Source organism: Dendrobates tinctorius, unplaced genomic scaffold (assembly GCF_039654945.1).
Source record: "Dendrobates tinctorius isolate UK_male_01 unplaced genomic scaffold, ASM3965494v1 ptg000430l, whole genome shotgun sequence".
NCBI lineage: Eukaryota > Metazoa > Chordata > Amphibia > Anura > Dendrobatidae > Dendrobates > Dendrobates tinctorius.
In genome coordinates this window covers 1,832,754-1,855,667 of record NW_027362093.1, presented here as the reverse complement: position 1 = coordinate 1,855,667, position 22,914 = coordinate 1,832,754, and the positions used below count along the sequence as shown (strand labels likewise).

Below are 22,914 nucleotides of genomic sequence, written 5' to 3'. Positions count from 1 at the left end.
CTCATTGATGCAGAAAAAACCTCACACACAGATGGTAAATTAGTTCCTCAATTTGCATACAAAAGGGCCATTATATAGGGGATTTATTAGTACATCATAGACTTCGTCCCCCTCAAAAAAATTGGCTACGAGATTTATCAATAAAAGGAAATTATAAATGTGGTCACTGCAGATACTGTCATCTTCACCTGACAGGGAATTCTATACATTTCGGCTCTATGGAACATAAGGTACAAAATTACATTTCTTGTCAAACTAAATTCGTGGTTTATATTATTTTTTGTCCATGTGGTTATTTTTATATTGGAAAAACTATAAGACCACTTACGATACGTTTTGGTGAACACTATAGATCTATTACATCAGGAAAGGGCTCACTGCGATTAATCAAGCATATTCAAGATGTGCAGAAAGCTAACCCAGAAATTTTGAGTTTTGCAGGGATTGAAAAGGTCAATTTTCCACCTCAAGGAGGCAACCATGACAAAGCTTTACTGCAACAAGAAGCAAAATGGATCCTGAAAGCGAACGCACAAGGTCCTTTGGGACTAAATGACCGGATCGATCTATCAGTATTTTTATAAAAAATGTTATATAAAAAATTGTATGTAAAGTTATTTAGATTATAATCTTCCTATGATACTGTAAAAATATAGATTATCTTGTAAATCGATATGGAAAGATCTATTCCTTACTAGTATCTTGCACTCTGTATATTGTATAACTATATATTTTTTTGTAAATGTTTGTTTCACAACTTGTTTTGTATGTTAATTAGTAAGGTCTGTGATCCTATAAAGGGAATGACCTTTAGTTAATCCCCTCATCTGGACCCGTAGAAGCGAGTAATCGCGAAACGGCCGTTGTCCGGCACCTCCCTCCCCTAGCATTCCTCTAACGTCCTGCAAGTCCACACATCATATTGATGGAATTTATGTGAAATAAAGACGCACAGTTTTTCAGCTACATCGGTGAGTGCTGCATATTTCTTCTTTTTTCGCTTCACATTGAAATATTCATGTTTTTTCATGCAAGCACCTCCGTTTTTTGACTGAATTATATACCGCAATACTTCAGATAAATAGCTCCGTCTGGTAATGTGGTGATTTTGCACCCTAGTATGCCGTTCACCTGTTTGCTCTTTGCTGGGTACATATTGGGCTGTTATGAAAGAGTCACCGTAGGAGGCAGACACAAAAATAGAAGCTACGTCCAGAAAACCAGAGAAGTTGGCAACTATCAGATTGCAGACCCCTGAACCTATCAACACAACTAGCAGTAGCCGTGGGGGGTTCCTACGGTGCCCTAGACCCCTCGATCACAGCCGGAGAGCTAAATAGCCTAAAGACAGAAAAGGAAATCTAAACTGCCCCAGAGCAGACCCCAAAGTAAAAGGCAGCCCCCAACATATAATGACGGTGAAGCAAGATGAAAAAACACTCACACAGATAGAAAGATAGGCTGAGCAAACGATGGGGCCCAAACTAACTAAACAGGACAGGAAAGGAAGGTTGCTGTCTGCAATCTGCCAAAACCCTATCAAAGACATAAACCAACAGGCTGATATGGAAAAAGACCTTGAAGCAGCTAGGCTTCAAAAGCTATATCAGCACTCAGGTACTTTCTGAAGACAGAGCTAAAGGAATTCAGCTCACCCCAGCAGGGAATGGCAGAAATACAGAAAAACAAAGCAAAACAAAGTCAAAGCCAAAATGCAAAAGGCAGAGCAGAAAACTTAGCTTTAGAGGAGCAGGAATTCAGACTGGTCTCCAAGGATCCCACAGAGAAATCACCCGCAGGGCAGAAGGGCGTCGGCGGCCTTATATCCAGTCAGTCACTCCACTCAGCCAGTCATCATCACTAGGCTCAGGTGCTTGATAATCAGGCTCACTACCTTTCTTTACCAGAAGAGGGAGTTCATCGGGCCTCAGTAGTGAAGGGGAAAATGAACTCACAACATTGGGCCGTCTGAAAACTGAGTTTAGTCTAGGACAATTTGTCTGCACTACTAACAGCAGTTACAATACCAAACTAGGGCAGACCCTATAGGAGAAAAACACAAGAATTATACTGTATTTTCACATACTATCTATTCCTGACACTGGAGTGGGTTATAAACTTACACAGTATATAGTCTGAGGTCTGGGATCTGCCAATATGGGGCTAGTTTTCTGACTGTTTCGAATAACATGATACATGATTTTATTTTTTTCTTTTGTCCAGTCTCACTTGAATATAGGTCAATATTAAATAGTCTCCTGATGAGTCGCCTTTGGTCAGGACGATGAAACCCGTAGAAATGAGAGGCTTGGAGAGTGAGTGTGTATACGTCAACTCACCCTATATACTGAACTGTGGGGTACATGTTTTTTCTATTAGTCACCTACTGACTAACCTTCAGGAGGTGAATTATGGGTATAGTTTTACATTTGGAATTAATAAAGTTTAGTTTTATCCTTTTGGCAGAAAACATGAGGAATGACAAGAGACAACCCATTTAAGAAGATTCAATTTTGGTTAAAACTATTCCAACACTATGAACACAAAAAAGGCTTCTACCCTATGTGACATCTCTGATGTTTATTAACAGTTGATTTCCAAGTAAAATCATTTCCCAGATTAAGAAAATGAAAAAGGCTTCTCCACTGTGTGACTGCTCTGATGTCTAACAAGAAGCTCTTTCCGGTTAAAACATTTCCTACATTCTGAACAGGAAAAAGGCTTCTCCCCTGTGTGACTGCTCTGATGTCTAACAAGAAGCGCTTTCCAGGTAAAACATTTCCCACATTCTGAACAGCAAAAAGGCTTCTCCCCTGTGTGGGTTCTCTGGTGAGTAACAAGATTCCATTTCTGGTTAAAACATTTCCCACATTCTGAACAGGAAAAAGGCTTCTCCCCTGTATGGATTATCTGGTGCTTAACAAAATCTGATTTCTCGTTAAAACATTTCCCACATTCTGAACAGGAAAAAGGCTTCTCCCCTGTGTGGGTTCTTTGATGGCGATCAAGACTTATTTTCCATTTAAAACAGTTCCCACATTCTGAACAGGAAAACGGCTTCTCCCCTGTGTGATTTCTATAGTGAGTAACAAAATGTGATTTCTGGATAAAACATTTCCCACATTCTGAACATGAAAAAGGCTTCTCCCCTGTGTGACTGCTCCAATGGCGATCAAGACGTGCTTTCCAGCTAAAACATTTCCCACATTCTGAACATGAAAAAGGCTTCTCTCCTGTGTGAGTTCTCTGGTGTGTTACAAAATGTGATTTCTTGTTAAAACATTTCCCACATTCTGAACATGAAAATGACTTCTTTGCTTTAGGAGCAGTTTGTTTTTTAATGCCTCTTTTGTGACTTTGATTTTCCTTAGTAGTCGGTAATGAATCAGAAGATGGGACCTGTTTCATAGGATCAGATGACAGATCTTTGCTTTGAATGGATGATGATATATCTGGAGTAACAGCAATCACTTCAGTTGTATCTTGTAGGATCTCAAGATCATTAGATTTAAAAATTGAAGATGTCAGCTGTCCCTCTGTTCTCCTGGTACAGTCATCTGCTAAGATAATAAAACAAAGTTTTTTAATAAAATATCCTTGAGTTTTATATTTTTGAACATTTCTACTTAAACTGTCCATAAAAATGGCAAGCTATGTAAAAAAACTTTAACCCCTTTCTGCCATATGACGTACTACCCCGTCCATGTGCCCTGGGACTTAATTCCCAAGGACAGGATAGCACGTCATAGAGATCAGCGGCGCTCACAGGGTGAGCGCCGCTGATCACGGCCGGGTGTCAGCTGATTATCACAGCTGACACGTTAGCCCCTGGCACACTGCGATCAAACACGATCGCAGTGTACCGGGGGTTTAGGGAAGCATCGACAGGGAGGGGGCTCCCTCCGTGCTTCCCTGAGACCCCCAGCGCAGCGCGATGTGCTGCGCTGGGGGCCTCCTTACCTGCAGGTCCCTGGATCCAATATGGCTGCGGGGACCTTCAGGGGCCTGCAGGGAGGCGGCTTCGTCAGTGCCTGCAAAGCGCAGGCATGATGAAGCCTTGGGCAGTGCCTATGTGAGATCGCTGATCTGTCACAGCGATCTGTGATGTGTCAGATCAGCGATCTCACACATGACAATGATTTCCCCCCTGGGACAGTATAATAAAGTTAAATAAAGAAAAATAAGAGTAAAAATAATTTATAAAAAAAAAAATCGCTAAATTTAAAAAAAAAAAAATATTCCCTAATAAATTCATTTTTTGGAAATGAAAAAAAACAAAACAATAAAAGTACACATATTTAGTATCGCCGTGTCCGTAACGACCCACCCTATAAAACTGTCCCATTAGTTAACCCCTTTAGCGAACCCCTTAAAGAAGAAAAATAAAAAAATTATGCTTTATTATCATACTGCCAAACAAAAAGTGCAATAACGCGCGATCAAAAAGATGGATATATATAAACATGGTACCGCTGAAAACGTCATCTTGTCCTGCAAAAAACAAGCCACAACACAGCGTCATCAGCGAAAAAATGAAAAAGTTATAGCTCACAGAATAAAGTGATGCAAAAATAATTATTTTTTATATAATAAAGAAATAAATGAGGTATCGCTGTAACCGTACTGACCCGAAGAATAAAGCCACCTTTCAATTTTACCGCATGCAGAATGGTGTAAACGCACCCCCAAAAGAAATTCTTGAAATGCTGGTTTTTGTTCATTCTGCGTCCCAAAAATCGGAATAAAAAGCAATCAAAAATGTCACGTGCCTGTAAATGGTTCCAATAAAAATGTCAACTCGTCCCACAAAAAATAAGACCTCACATGACTCGGTGGGTCAAAATATGGAAAATTATAGCTCTCAAAATCTGGTAATGCAAAAACTATTTTTACAATAAAAAGCGTCTTTTAGCGTGTGACAGCTTCCAAACATAAAAACCGCCATAAATAGTAAATCAAACCCCCCGTTATCACCCCCTTAGTTAGGGAAGAATAATAAAATAAAAAAAATGTATTTATTTCCATTTTCCCATTAGGGCTAGGGTTTGGGTTAGGGGTGTGTTGGGGTTAAGGTTGGAGTTAGAATTGGGGGTTTCCACTGTTTGGGCACTACAGGTGCTCTCCAAACGCAACATGACGTCTTATCTCAATTCCAGCCAATTCTGCGTTGAAAAAGTCAAACAGTGCTCCCTCCCTTCCAAGCTCTGCCATGTGCCCAAACAGTGTTTTACCCCCACATATGGGGTAGCAGCCTACTCAGGACAAATTGCAAAACAACTTTTGGGGTCCAATTTCTCCTGTTACCTTTGGGAAAATAAAAAAATTGGGGACTAAAAGATCATGTTTGTGGAAAAAATATGATTTTTTTATTTTCACGCCCGGGCGTTATAAACTTCTGTGAAGCACTGGGGGGTTCAAAGTGCTCACGACACATCAAGGTAAGTTCCGTGGGGGGTCTAGTTTTCAAAATGGTGTCATTTGTGGGGGGTTTCCACTGTTTAGGCACATCAGTGGCTTTCCAAACGCGGCATGGCGTCCAATCCCAATTCCAGCCAAAAAAGTCAAATGGCGCCGTTTCCCTTCCGAGCTCTGCCATGCGTCCAAATAGTGGTTTACCCCCACATGTGAGGTATCAGCGTACTCAGGACAAATTGCACAATAACTTTTAGGGTCCTGTTACCCTTGGGAAAAAAAATTGGGGGTGAAAAGATCATTTTTATGGAAAAAGTATGATTTTTTAATTGTACGGCTGTACGTTATAAACTTCTGTGAAGCCCTTGTGGGTTCAAAGTTCTCACCACATATCTAGATAAGTTCCTTGGGGGGTCTAGTTTCCAAAATCGGGTCACTTGTGGGGTTTCCACTGTTTAGGTACATCAGGGGCTCTCCAAACGTGACAAGGCGTCCGATCTGAATTCTAGCCAATTTTGCATTGAAAAAGTCAAATGACGCTCCTTCCCTTCTGAGCTCTGCCATGCATCGAAACAGTGGTTTCCCCCCACATATCAGGTATCAGCCTACTCAGGACAAATTGAACAATATCTTTTGCAGTCCAATTTCTCCTGGTACCCTTGGTAAAATAAAAAAATTGGACCTGAAGTATTTTTTTTGTGAAAAAAAGTTAAATGTTCAGTTTTTTTAAACATTCAAAAAATTCCTGTGAAGCACCTGAAGGGTTAATAAATTTCTTGAATATGGTTTTGAGCACCTTGAGGGGTGCAGTTTTTAGAATGGTGTCACTTTTGGGTATTTTCTATACTAATACTGTATATATATATATATATATATATATATATATATATATATATATATATATATATATATATATATATATATATATGAGAGAGAGAGAGCCCTTAAAGTGACTTCAAATGAAAGTGACTTCCTAACAAAAAAAAATTTTGGTTCCAAAATTGTGCTGATTTAAAGTAAACATGTGGTAAATGTTACTTAAGTTTTTTGTGTGGCGTATCTCTGTGATTTAAGGGCATAAAAATTCAAAGTTGGAAAATTGCAAAATTTTCACCAAATTTTCATTTTTTTCACAAATAAACGCAAGTTATTTGAATTAAATTTTACCACTAACATGAAGTACAATATGTCACGAGAAAACAATGTCAGAATCACCGAGATCCATGGAAGTGTTTCAGAGTTATTACCTCATAAAAGGACAGTGGTCAGAATTGTAAAAATTGGCCCGGGCAATAACGTGCAAACCACCCTTGGGGCTTAAGGGGTTAATTATTTACCAAGACAATGACAGTTCACAGTCTAATAAAAAACCTTGTTGGATGAACCAGTAGTGTGTGGTGTTCAACTGTTTGTTCATTCTGCCTCCCAAATATCGAATAAAAAGGAACCAATCAATGTTATGTAGGCGAAAATAATACCAATTCTCATCTCACAAAAACAAGTCCCCACTCAGGTCCATCATCTGTCAGTGGAAAAACAGATAAGGCAGGTTACAGTTAGTGCCATAGTTAGGGTTAGTGTTGGGGCTAAAGTAAGGGTTTATTCTAAAGTTAGGGTTTATTCTAAAGTTAGGGTTAGGCAAAAGAATTAGACTTTTCTCTATTGTCTCCCAAATAATTTGGTCACATCAGAGTTTTGTATTTCCGGAAAAAAATATAAAAAAAAGTAAAAATGGCCCGTCAGTGTTATAGTGCAGAGGAGGCTTATCCACTTTCATGTTCTGACAGTGAAGAAAGTGCAGTGTCAGATGGCAATGTGGATTTCGAGGGCTTTAGTAGCAGCGACAGTGATAGCTCAGAAATGAGCAGTGATTCCGGTCCATCCTCACACACAAGGTCCAGTACAACAAGAAGGACAAATAGCGCTTCTGGAGAAATGTCTCCAACTCAGGGAACAATGCCCAGTACTAGCGCTGTCCCTAGTGCTCGGGAATTGCCGCACACCAATGTCCAAGGGGCTTTGCCTCTTGATGTAGCATTTCCCAGATGGGAGGCTTCGGATTCGGCTAAACCATTCATCGCTCATTTTAATGCCATTCCTGGTCTAAATGTGGAGGTGGTGGAAAATTTTGGACCAATTATTTCAAAGAGGGCAAGGTTCAGAATAAAGCTCTATAAAATGTGTGAGAGTTCAACCGGATACACATCAGCTTTTCATATTTATGAGGGGAAAGACAGCCAACTAAACCCACCAGGATGCCCTACTTATCTGGGGACATCTGGAAAAATCGTTTGGGAACTGATAACTCCATTTTTACAAAAAGGCTACAATCTGTATGTTGACAACTACTACACCAGCATACCCCTATTTAAAAGTCTGGTTGTACATAACATAGGGGCTTGTGGGACCATTCGCAAAAACCGTCAGGGGTTTCCACAATCAGTGGTCAAAAAAATTTCCGAAAGGGGCAGTCAGGGGTTTTACGCAATAGAGAGCTGCTTGCCCTTAAGTATAAGGATAAAAAAGATATTTTTATCCTGAGCTCGATCCACACAGATGCCACAAGAGCCACTGCAGACCAACAGGGATCCACTACTCCAAAACCTGTGTCTGTCATTGACTACCACAAATATATGGGGGTGTGGACCTTGCAGATCAGGTTCTACAGCCATACCAGGTATCAAGAAAATCATATATCTGGTATATAAAGTTAGTCATTTATTTGTTTCAGGTGGCCACATATAATTCTTTTGTGTTATACAAAAAAGGTCACTGAAACAGGGATTTTTGTGATAAACTCACCGTAAAATCCTTTTCTCCGAGACGCTCATTGGGGGACACGGGTAATGTGGGTGTATGCTACTGCCACCTGGAGGCTGACACTAAGTGAAAAAAAGAGGTTAGCTCCTTCTCTGCCGTATACACCCTCGCCTGGATTGCGGGCGGAAACCAGTTTAGTGCAAAAGCAGTAGGACAACAACAAAAATCAGCCTTAATGCAGGTAACAATATGTTTAGAAAAGAACCACCCTAATATCATCGAAAATGCATATTAATTAAATAAACAAGAGCTAACTGGCTATCAGGGTGGGTGCTGTGTCCCCCAATGAGCGTCTCGGAGAAAAGGATTTTACGGTGAGTTTATCACAAAAATCCCTGTTTCTCCCTTGCCTCATTGGGGGACACAGGTACTGTGGGACGTCCTAAAGCAGTTCCTGGGTGGGAAGTTGACTCACCGATCCAAGCTACATGCACCTCCTGTCTAAAAGGTGCGCCACTGCTGCTTGGAGAATCCTTCTACCTAGGCTCGCATCCACTGAAGCCTGAGTATGGGTATTGTAATGTTTGGCAAACGTGTGCAGGCTGGACCAGGTTGCTGCCTTGCAAATCTTTTCCATCGAAGCCTGGTGCTGAAGTGCCAAAGAGGCGCCCACTGCCCGAGTAGAGTGTGCTCTGATCCCTGCTGGAACCGGCGCACCCCTGATGCGGTAGGACTCCTGAATAGTCAAATGAATCCACCTCGCTATGGCCGATTTTGAGGCCACGAGTTCCTTCCTGCGCCCCTCGGGGAGCAAGAACTGCGTGTCTGTCTGCCTAAAGGGTGCCGTCCGTGACACGTACCTCCTGAGGACTCTTACCAGGTCCAACGTGTGAAGGGGCTTTTCCACTCGGTGTGCCGGTGCTGGACAAAATGAAGGCAAGACAATATCCTCATTAATGTGAAACGAGGAAACGACCTTCGGTAGAAAGGGGGGAGCTGGTCTGAGAACCACCTTATCCCTGTGGAAAGTGAGAAACGGGGCTCGACAGGATAGGGCCGTCTGCTCTGAGACTCGCCTGATAGACGTTAACGCTACAAGGAATACCACCTTCCAGGAGAGGTATGACAAAGAAACATCCTGTAGCGTTTCAAATGGAGGTTCCTCCAGAATGCTTAGGACCAGGTTAAGGTCCCAGGCGTCCAGAGGCGCACTATAGGAAGGTACCAAGTGGGAGACCCCCTGGATGAAAGTCTTTACCTGCAAATTTACAGCAATTCTGCGCTGGAACAGGACGGATAAAGCTGATATCTGTCTCCTGAGGGAGCTCGGGACCAACCCTGAGTCTAGGCCAGACTGGAGAAAGGCCAAGATGTTGGGAATAGAGAATCTCAGTGGAGAATAACTGCGGCCTCGACACCAAGAAAAGAAAACCTTCCAGGTTTGATGGCAAATTCGCGCCGAGGTAGGCTTCCGGGCACAAACCATTGTAGCAACCACCTCGCGCCCAAACCCCACCTGGGTCAGAATCCAAGATTCAACGGCCATGCCATCAAACACAGGGCCCCTGAGCTCGAGTGGAAGATCGGGCCCTGGGACAGTAGATCTGGGCGCTCTGGCAGTCGCCAAGGAATGTCGGCGAGCAGCTGCACTAGATCCGCGTACCAAGCTTGATGGGGCCAGATTGGGGCCAGGAGAATCACTGGAACCCCTTCTGTTTTGATCTTTTTGATGACTCTCGGAAGTAGTGGCAGCGGGGGAAATAGATATGAGAGGCAAAACGGGTTCCACGGCAGAACCAACACATCCAAAGCGACTGCCTGCGGGTCCCTGGACCGAGCGACAAACAGGGGCACCTTGGCATTCGCCCCTGAGGCCATCAGGTCCCTATCCGGTGTCCCCCACCATTGGAAAATCTGCTGGAAGATCTCAGGGTGTAGTGATCACTCCCCAGACGCAAGACACTGCTGGCTGAGGAAGTCTACTGCCCAGTTCTCCACGCCCGGGATGTGGACTGCCGATATCACCGACTGGTTCCTCTCGGCCCAATGCAAAACGTGGCCTACTGTTGTGAGTTCATTTTCCCCTTCACTACTGAGGCCCGATGAACTCCCTCTTCTGGTAAAGAAAGGTAGTGAGCCTGATTGTCAAGCACCTGAGCCTAATGATGATGACTGGCTGAGTGGAGTGACTGACTGGATATAAGGCCGCCGACGCCCTTCTGCCCTGCGGGTGATTTCTCTGTGGGATCCTTGGAGACCAGTCTGAATTCCTGCTCTTCTAAAGCTGAGTTTTCGGCTCTGCCGTTTGCATTTGTGCTTTGACTTTGTTTTGCTTTGTTTTTCTGGATTTCTGCCATTCCCTGCTGGGGTGAGCTGAATTCCTTTAGCTCTGTCTTCAGAAAGTACCTGAGTGCTGATATAGCTTTTGAAGCCTAGCTGCTTCAGGGTCTTTTTCCATATCAGCCTGTTGGCTTATGTCTTTGATAGGGTTTTGGCAGATTGCAGACAGCAACCTTCCTTTCCTGTCCTGTTTAGTTAGTTTGGGCCCCATCGTTTGCTCAGCCTATCTTTCTGTCTGTGTGAGTGTTTTTTCATCTTGCTTCACCGTCATTATATGTTGGGGGCTGCCTTTTACTTTGGGGTCTGCTCTGGGGCAGATTAGATTTCCTTTTCTGTCTTTAGGCTATTTAGTTCTCCGGCTGTGATCGAGGGGTCTAGGGCACCGTAGGAACCCCCCACAGCTACTGCTAGTTGTGTTGATAGGTTCAGGGGTCTGCAATCTGATAGTTGCCAACTTCTCAGGTTTCCTGGACGTAGCTTCTATTTTTGTGTCTTCCTCCTACGGTGACTCTTTCATAACACCCTACCTTGCGCATGGTTGCTCTGCTGCGGGTGCCCCCTTGATGATTTATGTAAGCCACCGCCGTGGCGTTGTCCGATTGAATCCGGACTTGGCGGCCTGCTAGAAGGTGACGAAAATGTTGCAGAGCCAGCCAGATCGCTCGTATCTGCAACAAGTTGATCGGGAGGTGTGCCTCCTGCGGCGACCACCGTCCTTGGGTCGTGTGGTAGCGAAAAAACGCTCCCCAGCCGGGGAGGCTGGCGTCGGTTGTGACCACCAACCAATAGTCTGGGGGAAAGGGTTTCCCCTGAAGCAGGGAGGAACTGGTTATCCAACACTCGAGTGACTGTCTGACCTGAGAGGACAACCGGCACCGATGATCGAGCGAGAATGGGTTCTTGTCCCAGGATGACAAGAGGGCGTGCTGCAGGGGGCGAAGATGGAACTGGGTGAATGATATTGCTTCCATCATTTTTCCTAGAATCCTCCCGAAACAGATGGTATGAGGGACTGGTTGATGAAATGTCCGGACTCCCTGCCGGAGAGCTAGGGCCTTGTCCTGATTGAGAATTACCAACCCTCGAAAGGTGTCGAAGATCATCCTAAAAGGAAATCCTCTGAGCTGGAACAAGAGATGATTTCTTCACGTTGACCAACCACCCTAAGCGGGAAAGAGTAACTAGCGTGATGTTGACACTTTCCTTGCATGCCCAAATAGAAGGGCCCTTGACCAAGAGGTCATCTAAGTAAGGCAAGACGACTATGCCCTGGGAGTGCAGGATGGTCATGACGACTGCCATGACCTTTGTGAACACTCTGGGGGCGGTGGCTAGCCCGAAGGGAAGTGCTGCGAACTGAAAATGTAGACCGTTGATGGCGAAGCGTAGAAATCTTTGATGCGGAGGAAAAATGGGGATATGTAGGTAAGCATCTTGGATATCGATAGAGGCCAAGTATTCTCCCTGCCCCATGGCCGATATGACTGAACGGAGAGCCTCCATTTGGAAATGTCTGACCCTGATGAATTTGATCAGAAGCTTCAGGTCCAAAACAGACAGTCCCGTCCCTCTCTGGGACCATGAATAGGTTGGAATAGAAGTCATGAGCCTTTTCGTGTTCTGGCACGGGAATAATGACTCCATTGCGGTGGAGCGATTCGATGGCTCCTAGCAAAGCCCTTGCCTGGGTATCCACCTTGGGAAGATAGGAAAGAAAAAACCGTCTTGGGGGGGTACCTGACAAACTCTATCTTGTACCCTGAGGACACCAGCTCTCTTACCCATGTGTCGTGTGCGATGGTGAGCCAGACATGGCGAAACCAGAGTAGGTAGCTCAGTGGATAGCACTGCAGCCTTGCAGCGCTGGATTCCTGGGTTCGAATCCCACCAAGGACAACATCTGCAAGGAGTTTGTATGTTCTCCTCGTGTTTGTGTGGGTTTCCTCCGGATACTCCGGTTTCCTCCCACATTCCAAAGACATACTGATAGGGAATCTAGAATTGTGGGCTTCATCGGCGACAGTGATGATAATGTGTGCAAACTGTAAAGCGCTGCGGAATATGTTAGCGCTATATAAAAAAAATAAAGAGAAGATCTTTGGGACCTGGATCCCCTCGACCTGGGCTGGTGAGTACGCATTCTCCCCAAGGGGTTGGCTCTATATGAGACCTGTCGATCTCTATCCTGGTTGGGGCAACCTGAAGCGGCGGAATTGGCCGCTGTAGTCCACCCGGGGTTGCGAGAAGCCCGAAAACGTGCCTGAAACTGGTGACAAACTGGCGGTTTGACCTATTGTTGAGGGAGAAAACCGCTCTTCCCTCAGGTGGGATCAGAGATGAGCTGATCTAACTTCTCTCCGAAAAGGCTGCACTGATAAGGTAGAGAAGTCAAGGACTTCTTGGAGGCTGAATCGGCCCGCCATGTCCTTAATCATAGAGCTCTCCTAATGGAAATTGTGCTTGCGTCAGCAAGTGCCGCGCAATTGGCCGCATCCAAAGATGCATTGATTAAGTAGTCCCCAGCCATAGCGATCTGACTCGCGATCTCTGATAGTTCTGCAGGTAGGGCCCTATCCTGCAAGGCTTTGTTTAATGATTCTGACTAAGAAATCATGGCCTTGGCCACCCACGTTGCCGCGAACGAGGGAGAGAGTGAGTGCTGACCCTGATGCCTCAAATACTGAGTGAGCCAAGCTCTCTATGAGACGATCTGTGGGATCCTTCATAGAAGAACCACTAGGTACGGATAACAGGGTTTTAGAGGCCAAGCGTGACATGGGTGAGTCCACCGTTGTGGATTCCGTCCATCTTTTACAGAGGTCCGGGGCAAACGGATACCTCGCTTCGAGCGCCTTCTGGCCCGAGAAGCGTCTGTCCGGCTGTTCCCTGTGTCGTTGCACTATGTCCTCGAATTCTGGGTGAGTGCAAAATACTCTATGCGGCTGCTTAACTCGCTTAAATGACACCTTATGGCCAGAAGCCAAGGTGGAATCATCCTCAATCCCCAAAGTCTGGTTGACGGCTTCAATGAGGCTGTCCACTGTTTCTCAACACCCCGGAGTATCTAGGTCAAGGGGCTCGTCTGAGCATTGCTCGCTATCGACTACTGGTGAAGGAGAGCGAGAAGCAGAACTCACGGATGCCGAGGCACCGGATGAACCGGGAGACGCCGTGTGGGTTCGTTTCCCCCGCGTCTGCCTGGAGTGAGGGCGGCCCCTGCAGGCCGGATGCTCTTGTGAGGTAAAGGACCCCTCTAACACAGGCGAGCCACTGTCCCTGCCCCATCTGGGGCACGAAGGGACTCGATTGCTCTCGTAAGCAACGCCATGGACTGCGACAGTGATAGGGCCCACTCGGGGGACTTGCACTGGGCTCAGTCGCAGGGTAAGGCTCCTGGGCGCGTTTGGAATCACAGGCTTCGCATAATTGCTTGCTCTGTGCCCGCGGAAATGCGGCCCGACAAGAGATGCATGCAGCGTATAGAAACATGTGTGTCTTCGCTTTTTCAGACATGCTGTATCTGCCCGGCATCAGCACTGCAGACCGCTGGGGGGGGCACTCCTCATTTTCCCGCAGCATGGCCTCTCGGGTTGGGGGGCAGCACTTACCCCAGTCCTGTGCCCCCACGTGTCCTGGAAGTGCCGGGCATTGCTCCAGCTCAAAGAAGCGCGCGCCACAGCTGCGGGAGGGCCGTCAGAAGAAGAGGCATCCTTGGGACAATCTTTCTAGTTTTGCGGCCTAGCGCTGGTCCGAAACCGGGGCCTCAATTTCTTCGGCGCCCGCCCAGGCCACAGGAGGCAGGCCGCCGGAAGTGACGCGAAGGAGGGACTTCTGCCTGCGGCCTAACGCCAACCGAAACCGCGGGCTAGATTTACATCGCCTGCCCGTGACGGGGGGTGGGCGGACCCGTCTCCCACGGAGTCCCAGGCCGAGGATACATGGCTGGACGTCAGGACCCGCCACCGTGCACGATGGGGGTGCTATCTTCGGATGCTGCCGCTCTGACCCCCGAGGAAAAGGCTAAGGGCTCCATCCCTGTGGACGCTGCTGCAGGAGCCCTCCCCGGCCATCCCCCTCCGTGACGATGCTTCAGCTTCCCAGCTCAGGTAGAGGGGAGGGGGGCCACATATAGGACAGTGCAGGCACCCTAGCTCCATCTTTCCCTCCAGGGATGAGGAGAGGGACCGTCCGCCGCCTTGCAGCACCGCAGTCTAGCATTGGTGGAGCAGTGGGAGCCGCACGGACTATGCTTGTGCCTCTGTACAGCCTAGGGTTTCAATACCTTAGGGAGGTCAGGGCTAAGTCCGGCATCATGTCCCACGTTGCGGGACAGGATACATGGAGGCGACACTCGCACGTGCTCGCCCGTTGATGGTTTGGGGAAATCGGACCCTTTCAATAGGATCCATTGCCCCTATCTCATCTTCATGGAAAAAATAAAAAAGTCTGGGAAAAAAGGACCAGATGTGTCCCACGTTGCGGGAGAGGATACGTGGAGGCGACACTCGCACGTGCTCGCCCGTTGTTGGTTTGGGGAGATCGGACCCTTTCAATAGGGTCCGTCGCCCCGGTCTCATCTTCATAGAAAAAGGGAAAAAGAAAAAAAAATAAGTCTGGAGAAAAAACAGGCATGTGCCTCCAACGGACACAAAACATGAACTGGTTTCTGCCCGCAATCAGGGTGAGGGTGTTTACGGCGGAGGAGGAGCTAACCTCTTTTTTTCACTCTTAGTGTCAGCCTCCAGGCGGCAGTAGCACACACCCACAGTACCTGTGTCCCCCAATGAGGCGAAGGAGAAAATCTTGTTTTTGAAAATTTTGTCCCCGCCAATCCTTTAGAATGTGAAGATGTCAGAAGACTCACCAAGTGACATTTTATTGCACTCATCCCAGTAACTGAAACAAGAAAGAACCCCCAGAGAAGATGTCGTGTATGCTCCTAGAGAAGAATGAGGCATGATCCCCGCTATTATTACCCACAATGCCCATCACTGCCAGCCTTAAGCCTCCATGACTGCTTTACAATCTTCCACACAGAACCACGTTTTTGAACTGTTTTGACATTCAAGCATTTGGTTTATTTAGTGACAACCACATTTGAGTAGAGCTGACTTAACAATTTCCGGGGGTAGGTGGGGGGAGGTCTCCAGAGACACAAGCTCGGCACAATATATTGGGCACTACAATGACATTTTGCAATTTTTGCTCTGAAACTTCTACTACGTGTTTCTGGAAATCATCCATGTAGTGAAAATGGTCACTATATCCATAGATGAATTCCCAGAGGGGTGTCATTTCCAAAATGGGGTCACTTCAGGGGGGATTTGAGGGGGAACATTTTTGTGAAAGAAAAGTAAATGTTTATATTTTCATTCCACATTCCATTCATTCCTGTGAAGCATCTGAAGGGTTAATAAACTTCTTGAATGTGGTTTTGAGCACCTTGAGAGGTGCAGTTTTTAGAATGGTGTCATTTTTGGGTATTTTCTGTAATTTTGACCCCCTAAACTCACTTCAAATGTGAGGTGGTTCCTAAAAAAAATGGTTTTGTAAATTTTTTTGCAAAAATGAGAAATCGCTGTTTAACTTTTAATCCTTATAACTTCCTAACAATAAAAAGTTGTATAGATGCTACTGTGCAGGCGCCGCCATCGCCGCTGACATTTTGCTGGATGTAATTTTTTTTCTAAGCCTCCCAATAGCCACAATATTATAGGCATTATCACCAATAATTTCAATGCTATTATATGCATTATGTAATAATGGGGGGCAGGTCAGTGAGGGGTCAGCGACCTGTCATTAGCCAATACAGATGAATATGTAATCAGAGCACCACATAAAGCCCCACCCACAGCCCCGCCCCAGAGCACGAGAATCTCATTACCTGAAAGCTACAAATACAGATTAAACAACAGTAAACCAGAGTTGCCCTCATTTATGGTGGACCATTGGAGCTACTATGGATCCTGAGCAGAAGATTAGAGAAAATAATATTGCTCCCCATTTCAGGAGAGATTGTGCAGTAATCTGAATTCCTTAGGATCAAAAAAAAATGTAATTGGTTGTAAGTTCTATAGAAAAGGGCTTTCAATGCCCAAAGTCATTTGAACAGTTTTGGGTGGAGGAGAATGTTGTGGTCTAGAGGCAAAATGGGGATCATGGTAATGTGGCACCCCTGAGGGTTCAGTCGCCACAGAGGTACTGCACCTCCTCCTGAGGTGTGGTACCCCACCATCCAGGTAAGGTGAAGACACCTGACCACACTCCAACACCTACAACCCCACGCCACAAAGTAGTGTAGCAAAGCAACTTCGGCGGCTCCCTGCTTGGAGTGTAGCATAGCACCCCTTGATGGCTCCCTGCTTGGAACATGAAACGTGCTGGGAGGTGGGTGGAGTTAGTTCACATAAAAGAGCGGAAAGAGTTGAGTCAGTCGTTCAGTCAGTCTTTCATTCAGTCAGTGAGTGAGGATGTAGAAGGACAGAGTATGAGACACAGAAGATCCCTGGGAGAGGGATGGAAGAAGGAAGTGCTGCAGCAGGCCACAGTGATCTGGGTCTGCTGGCACAGGAAAGAGACAGAGAAAGGAAGCTTGATTCTCCATTGGGAAGAAGGATTAGCATGGAACGTGAGGAGAATAAGACCAGGGTTAGAGGAGAACCCTTTTCAAGTTCTAAGCGCAAGGCCGGGGTCCGGTCCCCGAGGTTGTACGGATACTAATGGTCCTGCAGCAGACACCGGAGGAATAGAAGTAGTGACCACTTTATTCCCACTCAAGACTTGGGGGCACAACAGCAACATATTAGTGAGCCGGGACTTAGTAGCAAGGAGTCCCCGAAGCAGGCTACAGCTGTCTGCCGTAAAAAAATAAAAATAAAAACAAATCTGAACTGAGAAAGTAAGTTAATGTGTATGCACAATGTAAGTGCATATTAACACATGACCATTAACCAGAGAAAACGAAAAGCAAAAAACACAAATATCCTGAACTAAAAAGTAAAAAATATACTGCCAATAATGCATAAAGGTAGTAATAATAATAAGGGTATTTAGTAAACATAATTTTGATCAAAATAATGTACAAGCCATCCCGCCACGTCACGGCAACCCTTGTGGGACAGTCCCTACTCTAGTATTTAAAACCTTTTCACTTGCCAAGTGACGTGAATGTTAACAAGGATCGAGCAGCTGAACCACTAGTAACAGCTTAGGCCAGACTGGATGGCTTTCCCAGCTCAGAAGCTGCCGTACAAGAAGAGTTCATAGGAACATCTGATAGGAGGAACTCCAGTGTAATTCAGTACTGAGAGTACTTCACTCAAAGGTGCTATAAGAGGAGACGTTCAGGAAAGGCACATATGTTGGCGGAGTGTTGGAAAGGAGTACTTCATCTTGCCTGGAAGTTGGCTGAGCTCCTGGCCCGGAGGACACGGCACAGATGCGGGCACCTGTACCTGCAACAGACTGTGAGTAAAGCTTTGGAACTACATGCCCTGGTGTCCTTATTCCTGCGCCAACCTGCCCAGCACTGCTACATCTCTTGCGCCTGACACTACACCATCTAAGTGTCACTTCACCTACACTGCCCGGGGACTACAGCCCTGCCTGTGGAGGGCTATAACATCATTGCTGCACCACACCATCTGTCCCAGAGGATCTGTCTGCAGCGTCGGTTTACATCTCTATTGCCAAACACCACAGGTGGCGTCACGAATCACTCATCATAAGCACACTGAACATTTCCCTTTACAATGGGCACCCAGGGCCACGGGCCAGGTCCCAGCTGCTGTGACATCTGCCATTGAAGCTTATCGGGCCCGGTACCCCACAGCCCTGGGAGGGCGTCCCAGTAACACGGCCGGACTACACCACCGATAAAGCAGCCACAGCCGGTGACTGAGAGGAATCTGTGACTTCTCTGCATTCAGTGGTTACTACTCACCTGGGTAGTCATATGTGGGAATCTCCTCTTTACACCACTCATCACCCCTCACATATGTCTCTGTAGTATTAATATGGGTCAGATCTTCACCCTGAAACAAATATTGTAAAAGTCACAGACAGATGGAGAAGTCCCATCTATGATCAGCTCTAATCCTGCCATCTCCACCGTTCTCATTACACAAGTATAAAACATATAATACTGGTGGATAAAACAAGACGGAACACAAGACCTTCACAGCCGTCTACACATCATAGGGGAGATCTCCTGACACCTTCTCTCCATCTACCTGATGATCCTGAGGAGCACTGGGATCTTCTTGGTTACAGTCCTGTGGAAGAAGAGGACGGGGACATCTCTCTGGTGTTGTCCTCTTACTGGATAGATCTGGAGGAAACACATACAGGGACTGAATTCATTCTCTACATACAGATAATTATAGGCCGTGTGTATTTAGTCCTGTCTATTACCTGGAGATGTGAGGGGCTGGGGAACCTCCATTATGACGTCCTTGTACAGATCTCTGTGTCCTTCTAAATACTCCCACTCCTCCATGGAGAAATAGACAGTGACATCCTGACACCTTATAGGAACCTGACACATAGAATGATACCGTCATCCCCCCGATCCCTTCTTCATAGTGTTACTGTATAATGTCCCAGCATTCCCAGCAGTGTCACCTCTCCAGTCAGCAGCTCAATCATCTTGTAGGTGAGTTCTAGGATCTTCTGGTCATTGATGTCCTCATGGATCAGAGGGTGAGGTGGAGGCCCTGTGATTGGGCTCAGGGGTCTTCCCCATCCCTCAGACACAGGGTCCTGACAGCGATCACTAGAGGTCTTCTTCACCACTGTGTAATCCTGGTTATGGAGAGACACATTAATAAATCTCACTCCAGACATTTCCAGAGTCCTCACCTCTCCAGTTCTGTCCATCTGTTATTCCCATAGATAAGAATGATGGAATGTGACGTCATCAGAATCTCTCACCTCTCCAGTGAGACGGAAGAGGATCTCTAGGGTGAGGTGTAACATCCTCTCCGCCATCTTGTCTCTGTCCATATCCATCCTTGATGGGTAAATCAGGAAAATTCTCTTCTGTAGAAGATCTTCACTGAGAGGATCCGATATTGTAGAGACCTGAATGAGAAGAAGATGATCCGATGTAACATCATAAGAATCCTGTGTAATAATACAATTACTGGAGATAATAAGGGAAACATATGAGGAGATTTATTATCTTACAGGGTTTAGTTTTCTTCCCTGACATCTACTAATAAAACCTATATATTTAGGCCACAGACAACAAGCAGTTTCCTCCTCGGAGTCGGCAGCTGAACACGTTCCTCATAGACTCATCTTCCATAACGCTAATTCTCGTCTCATTACCGACACTGGAATCGGCATTAGCAATACTGCAGGAGAGATTCATTACACGCGACATGAGAAATAACTCCTTCATGATGAGGACGACATCTTCATCTCCTACTGCGGCTCTAGAGACAGATTTGGCCAGAGTCGGTCGTACACGTGTGTGTGCGAGGTGTACGGAGCGGAGCCGCGTGTGTACGAGGTGTGCGGAGCGGAGCCGCGTGTGTACGAGGTGTGCGGAGCGGAGCCGCGTGTGTACGAGGTGTGCGGAGCGGAGCCGCGTGTGTACGAGGTGTGCGGAGCGGAGCCGCGTGTGTACGAGGTGTATGGAGCGGAGCCGCGTGTGTACGAGGTGTACGGAGCGGAGCCGCGTGTGTACGAGGTGTGCGGAGCGGAGCCGGGTGTGTACGAGGTGTGCGGAGCGGAGACGCGTGTGTACGAGGTGTGCGGAGCGGAGACGCGTGTGTACGAGGTGTACGGAGCGGAGCCGCGTGTGTACGAGGTGTACGGAGCGGAGCCGTATGTGTACGAGGTGTACGGAGCGGAGCCGCGTGTGTACGAGGTGTACGGAGCGGAGCCGCGTGTGTACGAGGTGTACGGAGCGGAGCCGCATGTGTACGAGGTGTACGGAGCGGAGCCGCGTGTGTACTCTATATACACCCGTATACCCCCAGCTTCGGTCACAGACCCCTCAGTGTATGCTGTATACACCCATATACCCCCAGCTTCAGTCACAGACCCCTCAGTGTAAGCTGTATACACCCATATACCCCCAGCTTCAGTCACAGACCCCACATCTCTCAGAGACAGATGTGGCCAGAGTCGGTCACTGCCTCCATCCCCACCGGCCGTCTATATGAAGGTTTCCCGTCTTCCCGCACTGGAATGTTCTCTCCCGTTAGATCTCAGCTCTGAGTCACACACAGAAGTTTGAGGCTTTTCTGGAAGAACAGGACACGAGAGATCTGAGGCCGATGTCTCCATGTTCAGGGTTTCCCCTCTGGATAAGAGGCTTTTCTGTCCCTTTCCCCCAATTAGAGGGGACATCTGTGGATATCGGGGTCTTTACCGGCTGCAGTCCTGGGGGGATTTACTCGGTAACGTGGACGTTGGACAAACGTCACCATCAATTCCCATCAGAGTGAAGGAACATCGCTCCTCTATTCAGCTCTATGGATCCAGGATGAAATCCACTGCGGCCCCTGCAAGAAAAGAGCGAAATCTGGTGAGACCCCCGAGCCCGGAGATTTCTACAGCTGCTCTGTGTGCACAGGACCTGTGATGAGGTCACAGGAGGGGCGGAGTCAGGGGTCACATGATCAGGGGCCTCAGTGTGGGCAGGACTCTGCTGTGCTGGTTGTCATGGTGCTGGATGAGGGGAAGTTTCTGTGTGGGGTCAGGAGGGGTTTACAGGGTGGATGTAACAGAGCCGTGTGTACAAGGTGTACGGAGCAGAGCCGTGTGTACAAGGTGTACGGAGCAGAGCCGTGTGTGTACGAGGTGTACGGAGCGGAGCCGTGTGTGTACGAGGTGTACGGAGCGGAGCCCTGTGTGTACGAGGTGTACGGAGCGGAGCCGTGTGTGTACGAGGTGTACGGAGCGGAGCCGTGTGTGTACGAGGTGTACGGAGCGGAGCCGTGTGTGTACGAGGTGTACGGAGCGGAGCCGTGTGTGTACGAGGTGTACGGAGCGGAGCCGCGTGTGTACGAGGTGTACGGAGCAGAGCCGTGTGTGTACGAGGTGTACGGAGCGGAGCCGTGTGTGTACGAGGTGTACGGAGCGGAGCCGTGTGTGTACGAGGTGTACGGAGCGGATCCGTGTGTGTACGAGGTGTACGGAGCGGAGCCGCGTGTGTACGAGGTGTACGGAGCGGAGCCCTGTGTGTACGAGGTGTGCGGAGCCACGTGTGTACGAGGTGTACGGAGCGGAGCCGTGTGTGTACGAGGTGTACGGAGCGGAGCCGTGTGTGTACGAGGTGTACGGAGCAGAGCCGTGTGTGTACGAGGTGTACGGAGCGGAGCCGTGTGTGTACTCTATATACACCCGTATACCCCCATCTTCGGTCACAGACCCCTCAGTGTATACTGTATACACCCATATACCCCCAGCTTCGGTCACAAACCCCTCAGTGTACACTGTATACACCCATATACCCCCAGCTTCAGGCGCAGACCCCTCAGTGTGCGCTGTATACACCCGTATACCCCCAGCTTCAGTCACAGACCCCTCAATATACACTGTATACACCCATATACCCCCAGCTTCAGTCACAGACCCCACATCTCTCACGCTGTAGAACCGACGCCGGACACACACGGTAAAACTGCAGTCGTCGGTCTCTCGTCTCTCGCACTTATACTGATAACATAAGATGGAGTCAGACGAACCCTCCTACAAAACGTGAGAACAAAGTCATTACTACAGGACTGTGTGAGAAAGGGATTTATTCTACAAGAAACGCTGGGGCCCCAATGAGAGAATCCGGGCCCCGTGGCTGGATACTCCAGGCCCCCAGCGTGTTAGGACCAGACGGGGTCTTTGTCTCTGGAACTTCTCTACTCGGGATAATGAGACTCTGATCTTGGTCATCCGCGTGGATAATGGAAATGGAATTACAAAGCTTCTCATAGACTTTCCATGTTACACACGGATGGCACATGTACAGCACACGGACGGCACATGTACAGCACACGGATGGCACATGTACAGCACACGGACGGCTCATGTACAGCACACGGATGGCACATGTACAGCACACGGACGGCTCATGTACAGCACACGGACGGCACATGTACAGCACACGGATGGCACATGTACAGCACATGGACGGCTCATGTACAGCACACGGACGGCTCATGTACAGCACACGGACGGCACATGTACAGCACACGGACTGCACACATACAGCACACGGACGGCACATGTACAGCACACGGACGGCACATGTACAGCACACGGACAGCACATGCACTGCACACGGATGGCACATGTACGGCACACGGACGGCACATGTACAGCACACGGACGTGTTATGAACGAGTCACCGTAGGAGGCAGACCCCTAAGTAAAAGGCAGCCCCCAACATATAAT

General features: G+C 47.4%; 2 protein-coding genes across 2 annotated transcripts in view; one reads left to right on the top strand and one right to left on the bottom strand.

The window, feature by feature from the left end:
• Window positions 1-22,914, top strand: part of LOC141076815 (uncharacterized) — a 918,929-nt gene that overhangs the window by 523,396 nt on the left and 372,619 nt on the right. The gene's annotated exons all lie outside the window — the stretch shown is intronic.
• LOC141076795 (uncharacterized) lies at window positions 2,562-22,413 on the bottom strand. Its single transcript, XM_073564105.1, has 5 exons — window positions 22,327-22,413; window positions 19,135-19,314; window positions 18,925-19,048; window positions 18,455-18,538; window positions 2,562-3,557 (listed from the first exon to the last, which is right to left on the bottom strand). Exons 1-5 carry the CDS (start codon window positions 22,411-22,413, stop codon window positions 2,620-2,622), a joined length of 1,413 nt encoding a protein of 470 aa, XP_073420206.1. The 3' UTR covers window positions 2,562-2,619.

Bases quoted from the DNA above. Each gene is read 5' to 3' on its own strand.
- LOC141076795 (XM_073564105.1), bottom strand. From the start codon at position 22,413: ATGACCAAGATCAGAGTCTCATTATCCCGAGTAGAGAAGTTCCAGAGA. The intron at 19,315-22,326 runs GTATCCAGCCAC...CTCCATAACCAG, and splicing joins TAACACGCTGGGGGCCTGGA to GATTACACAGTGGTGAAGAA. The intron at 18,539-18,924 runs GTAATAGACAGG...TTCAGGGTGAAG, and splicing joins CCAGCCCCTCACATCTCCAG to ATCTGACCCATATTAATACT.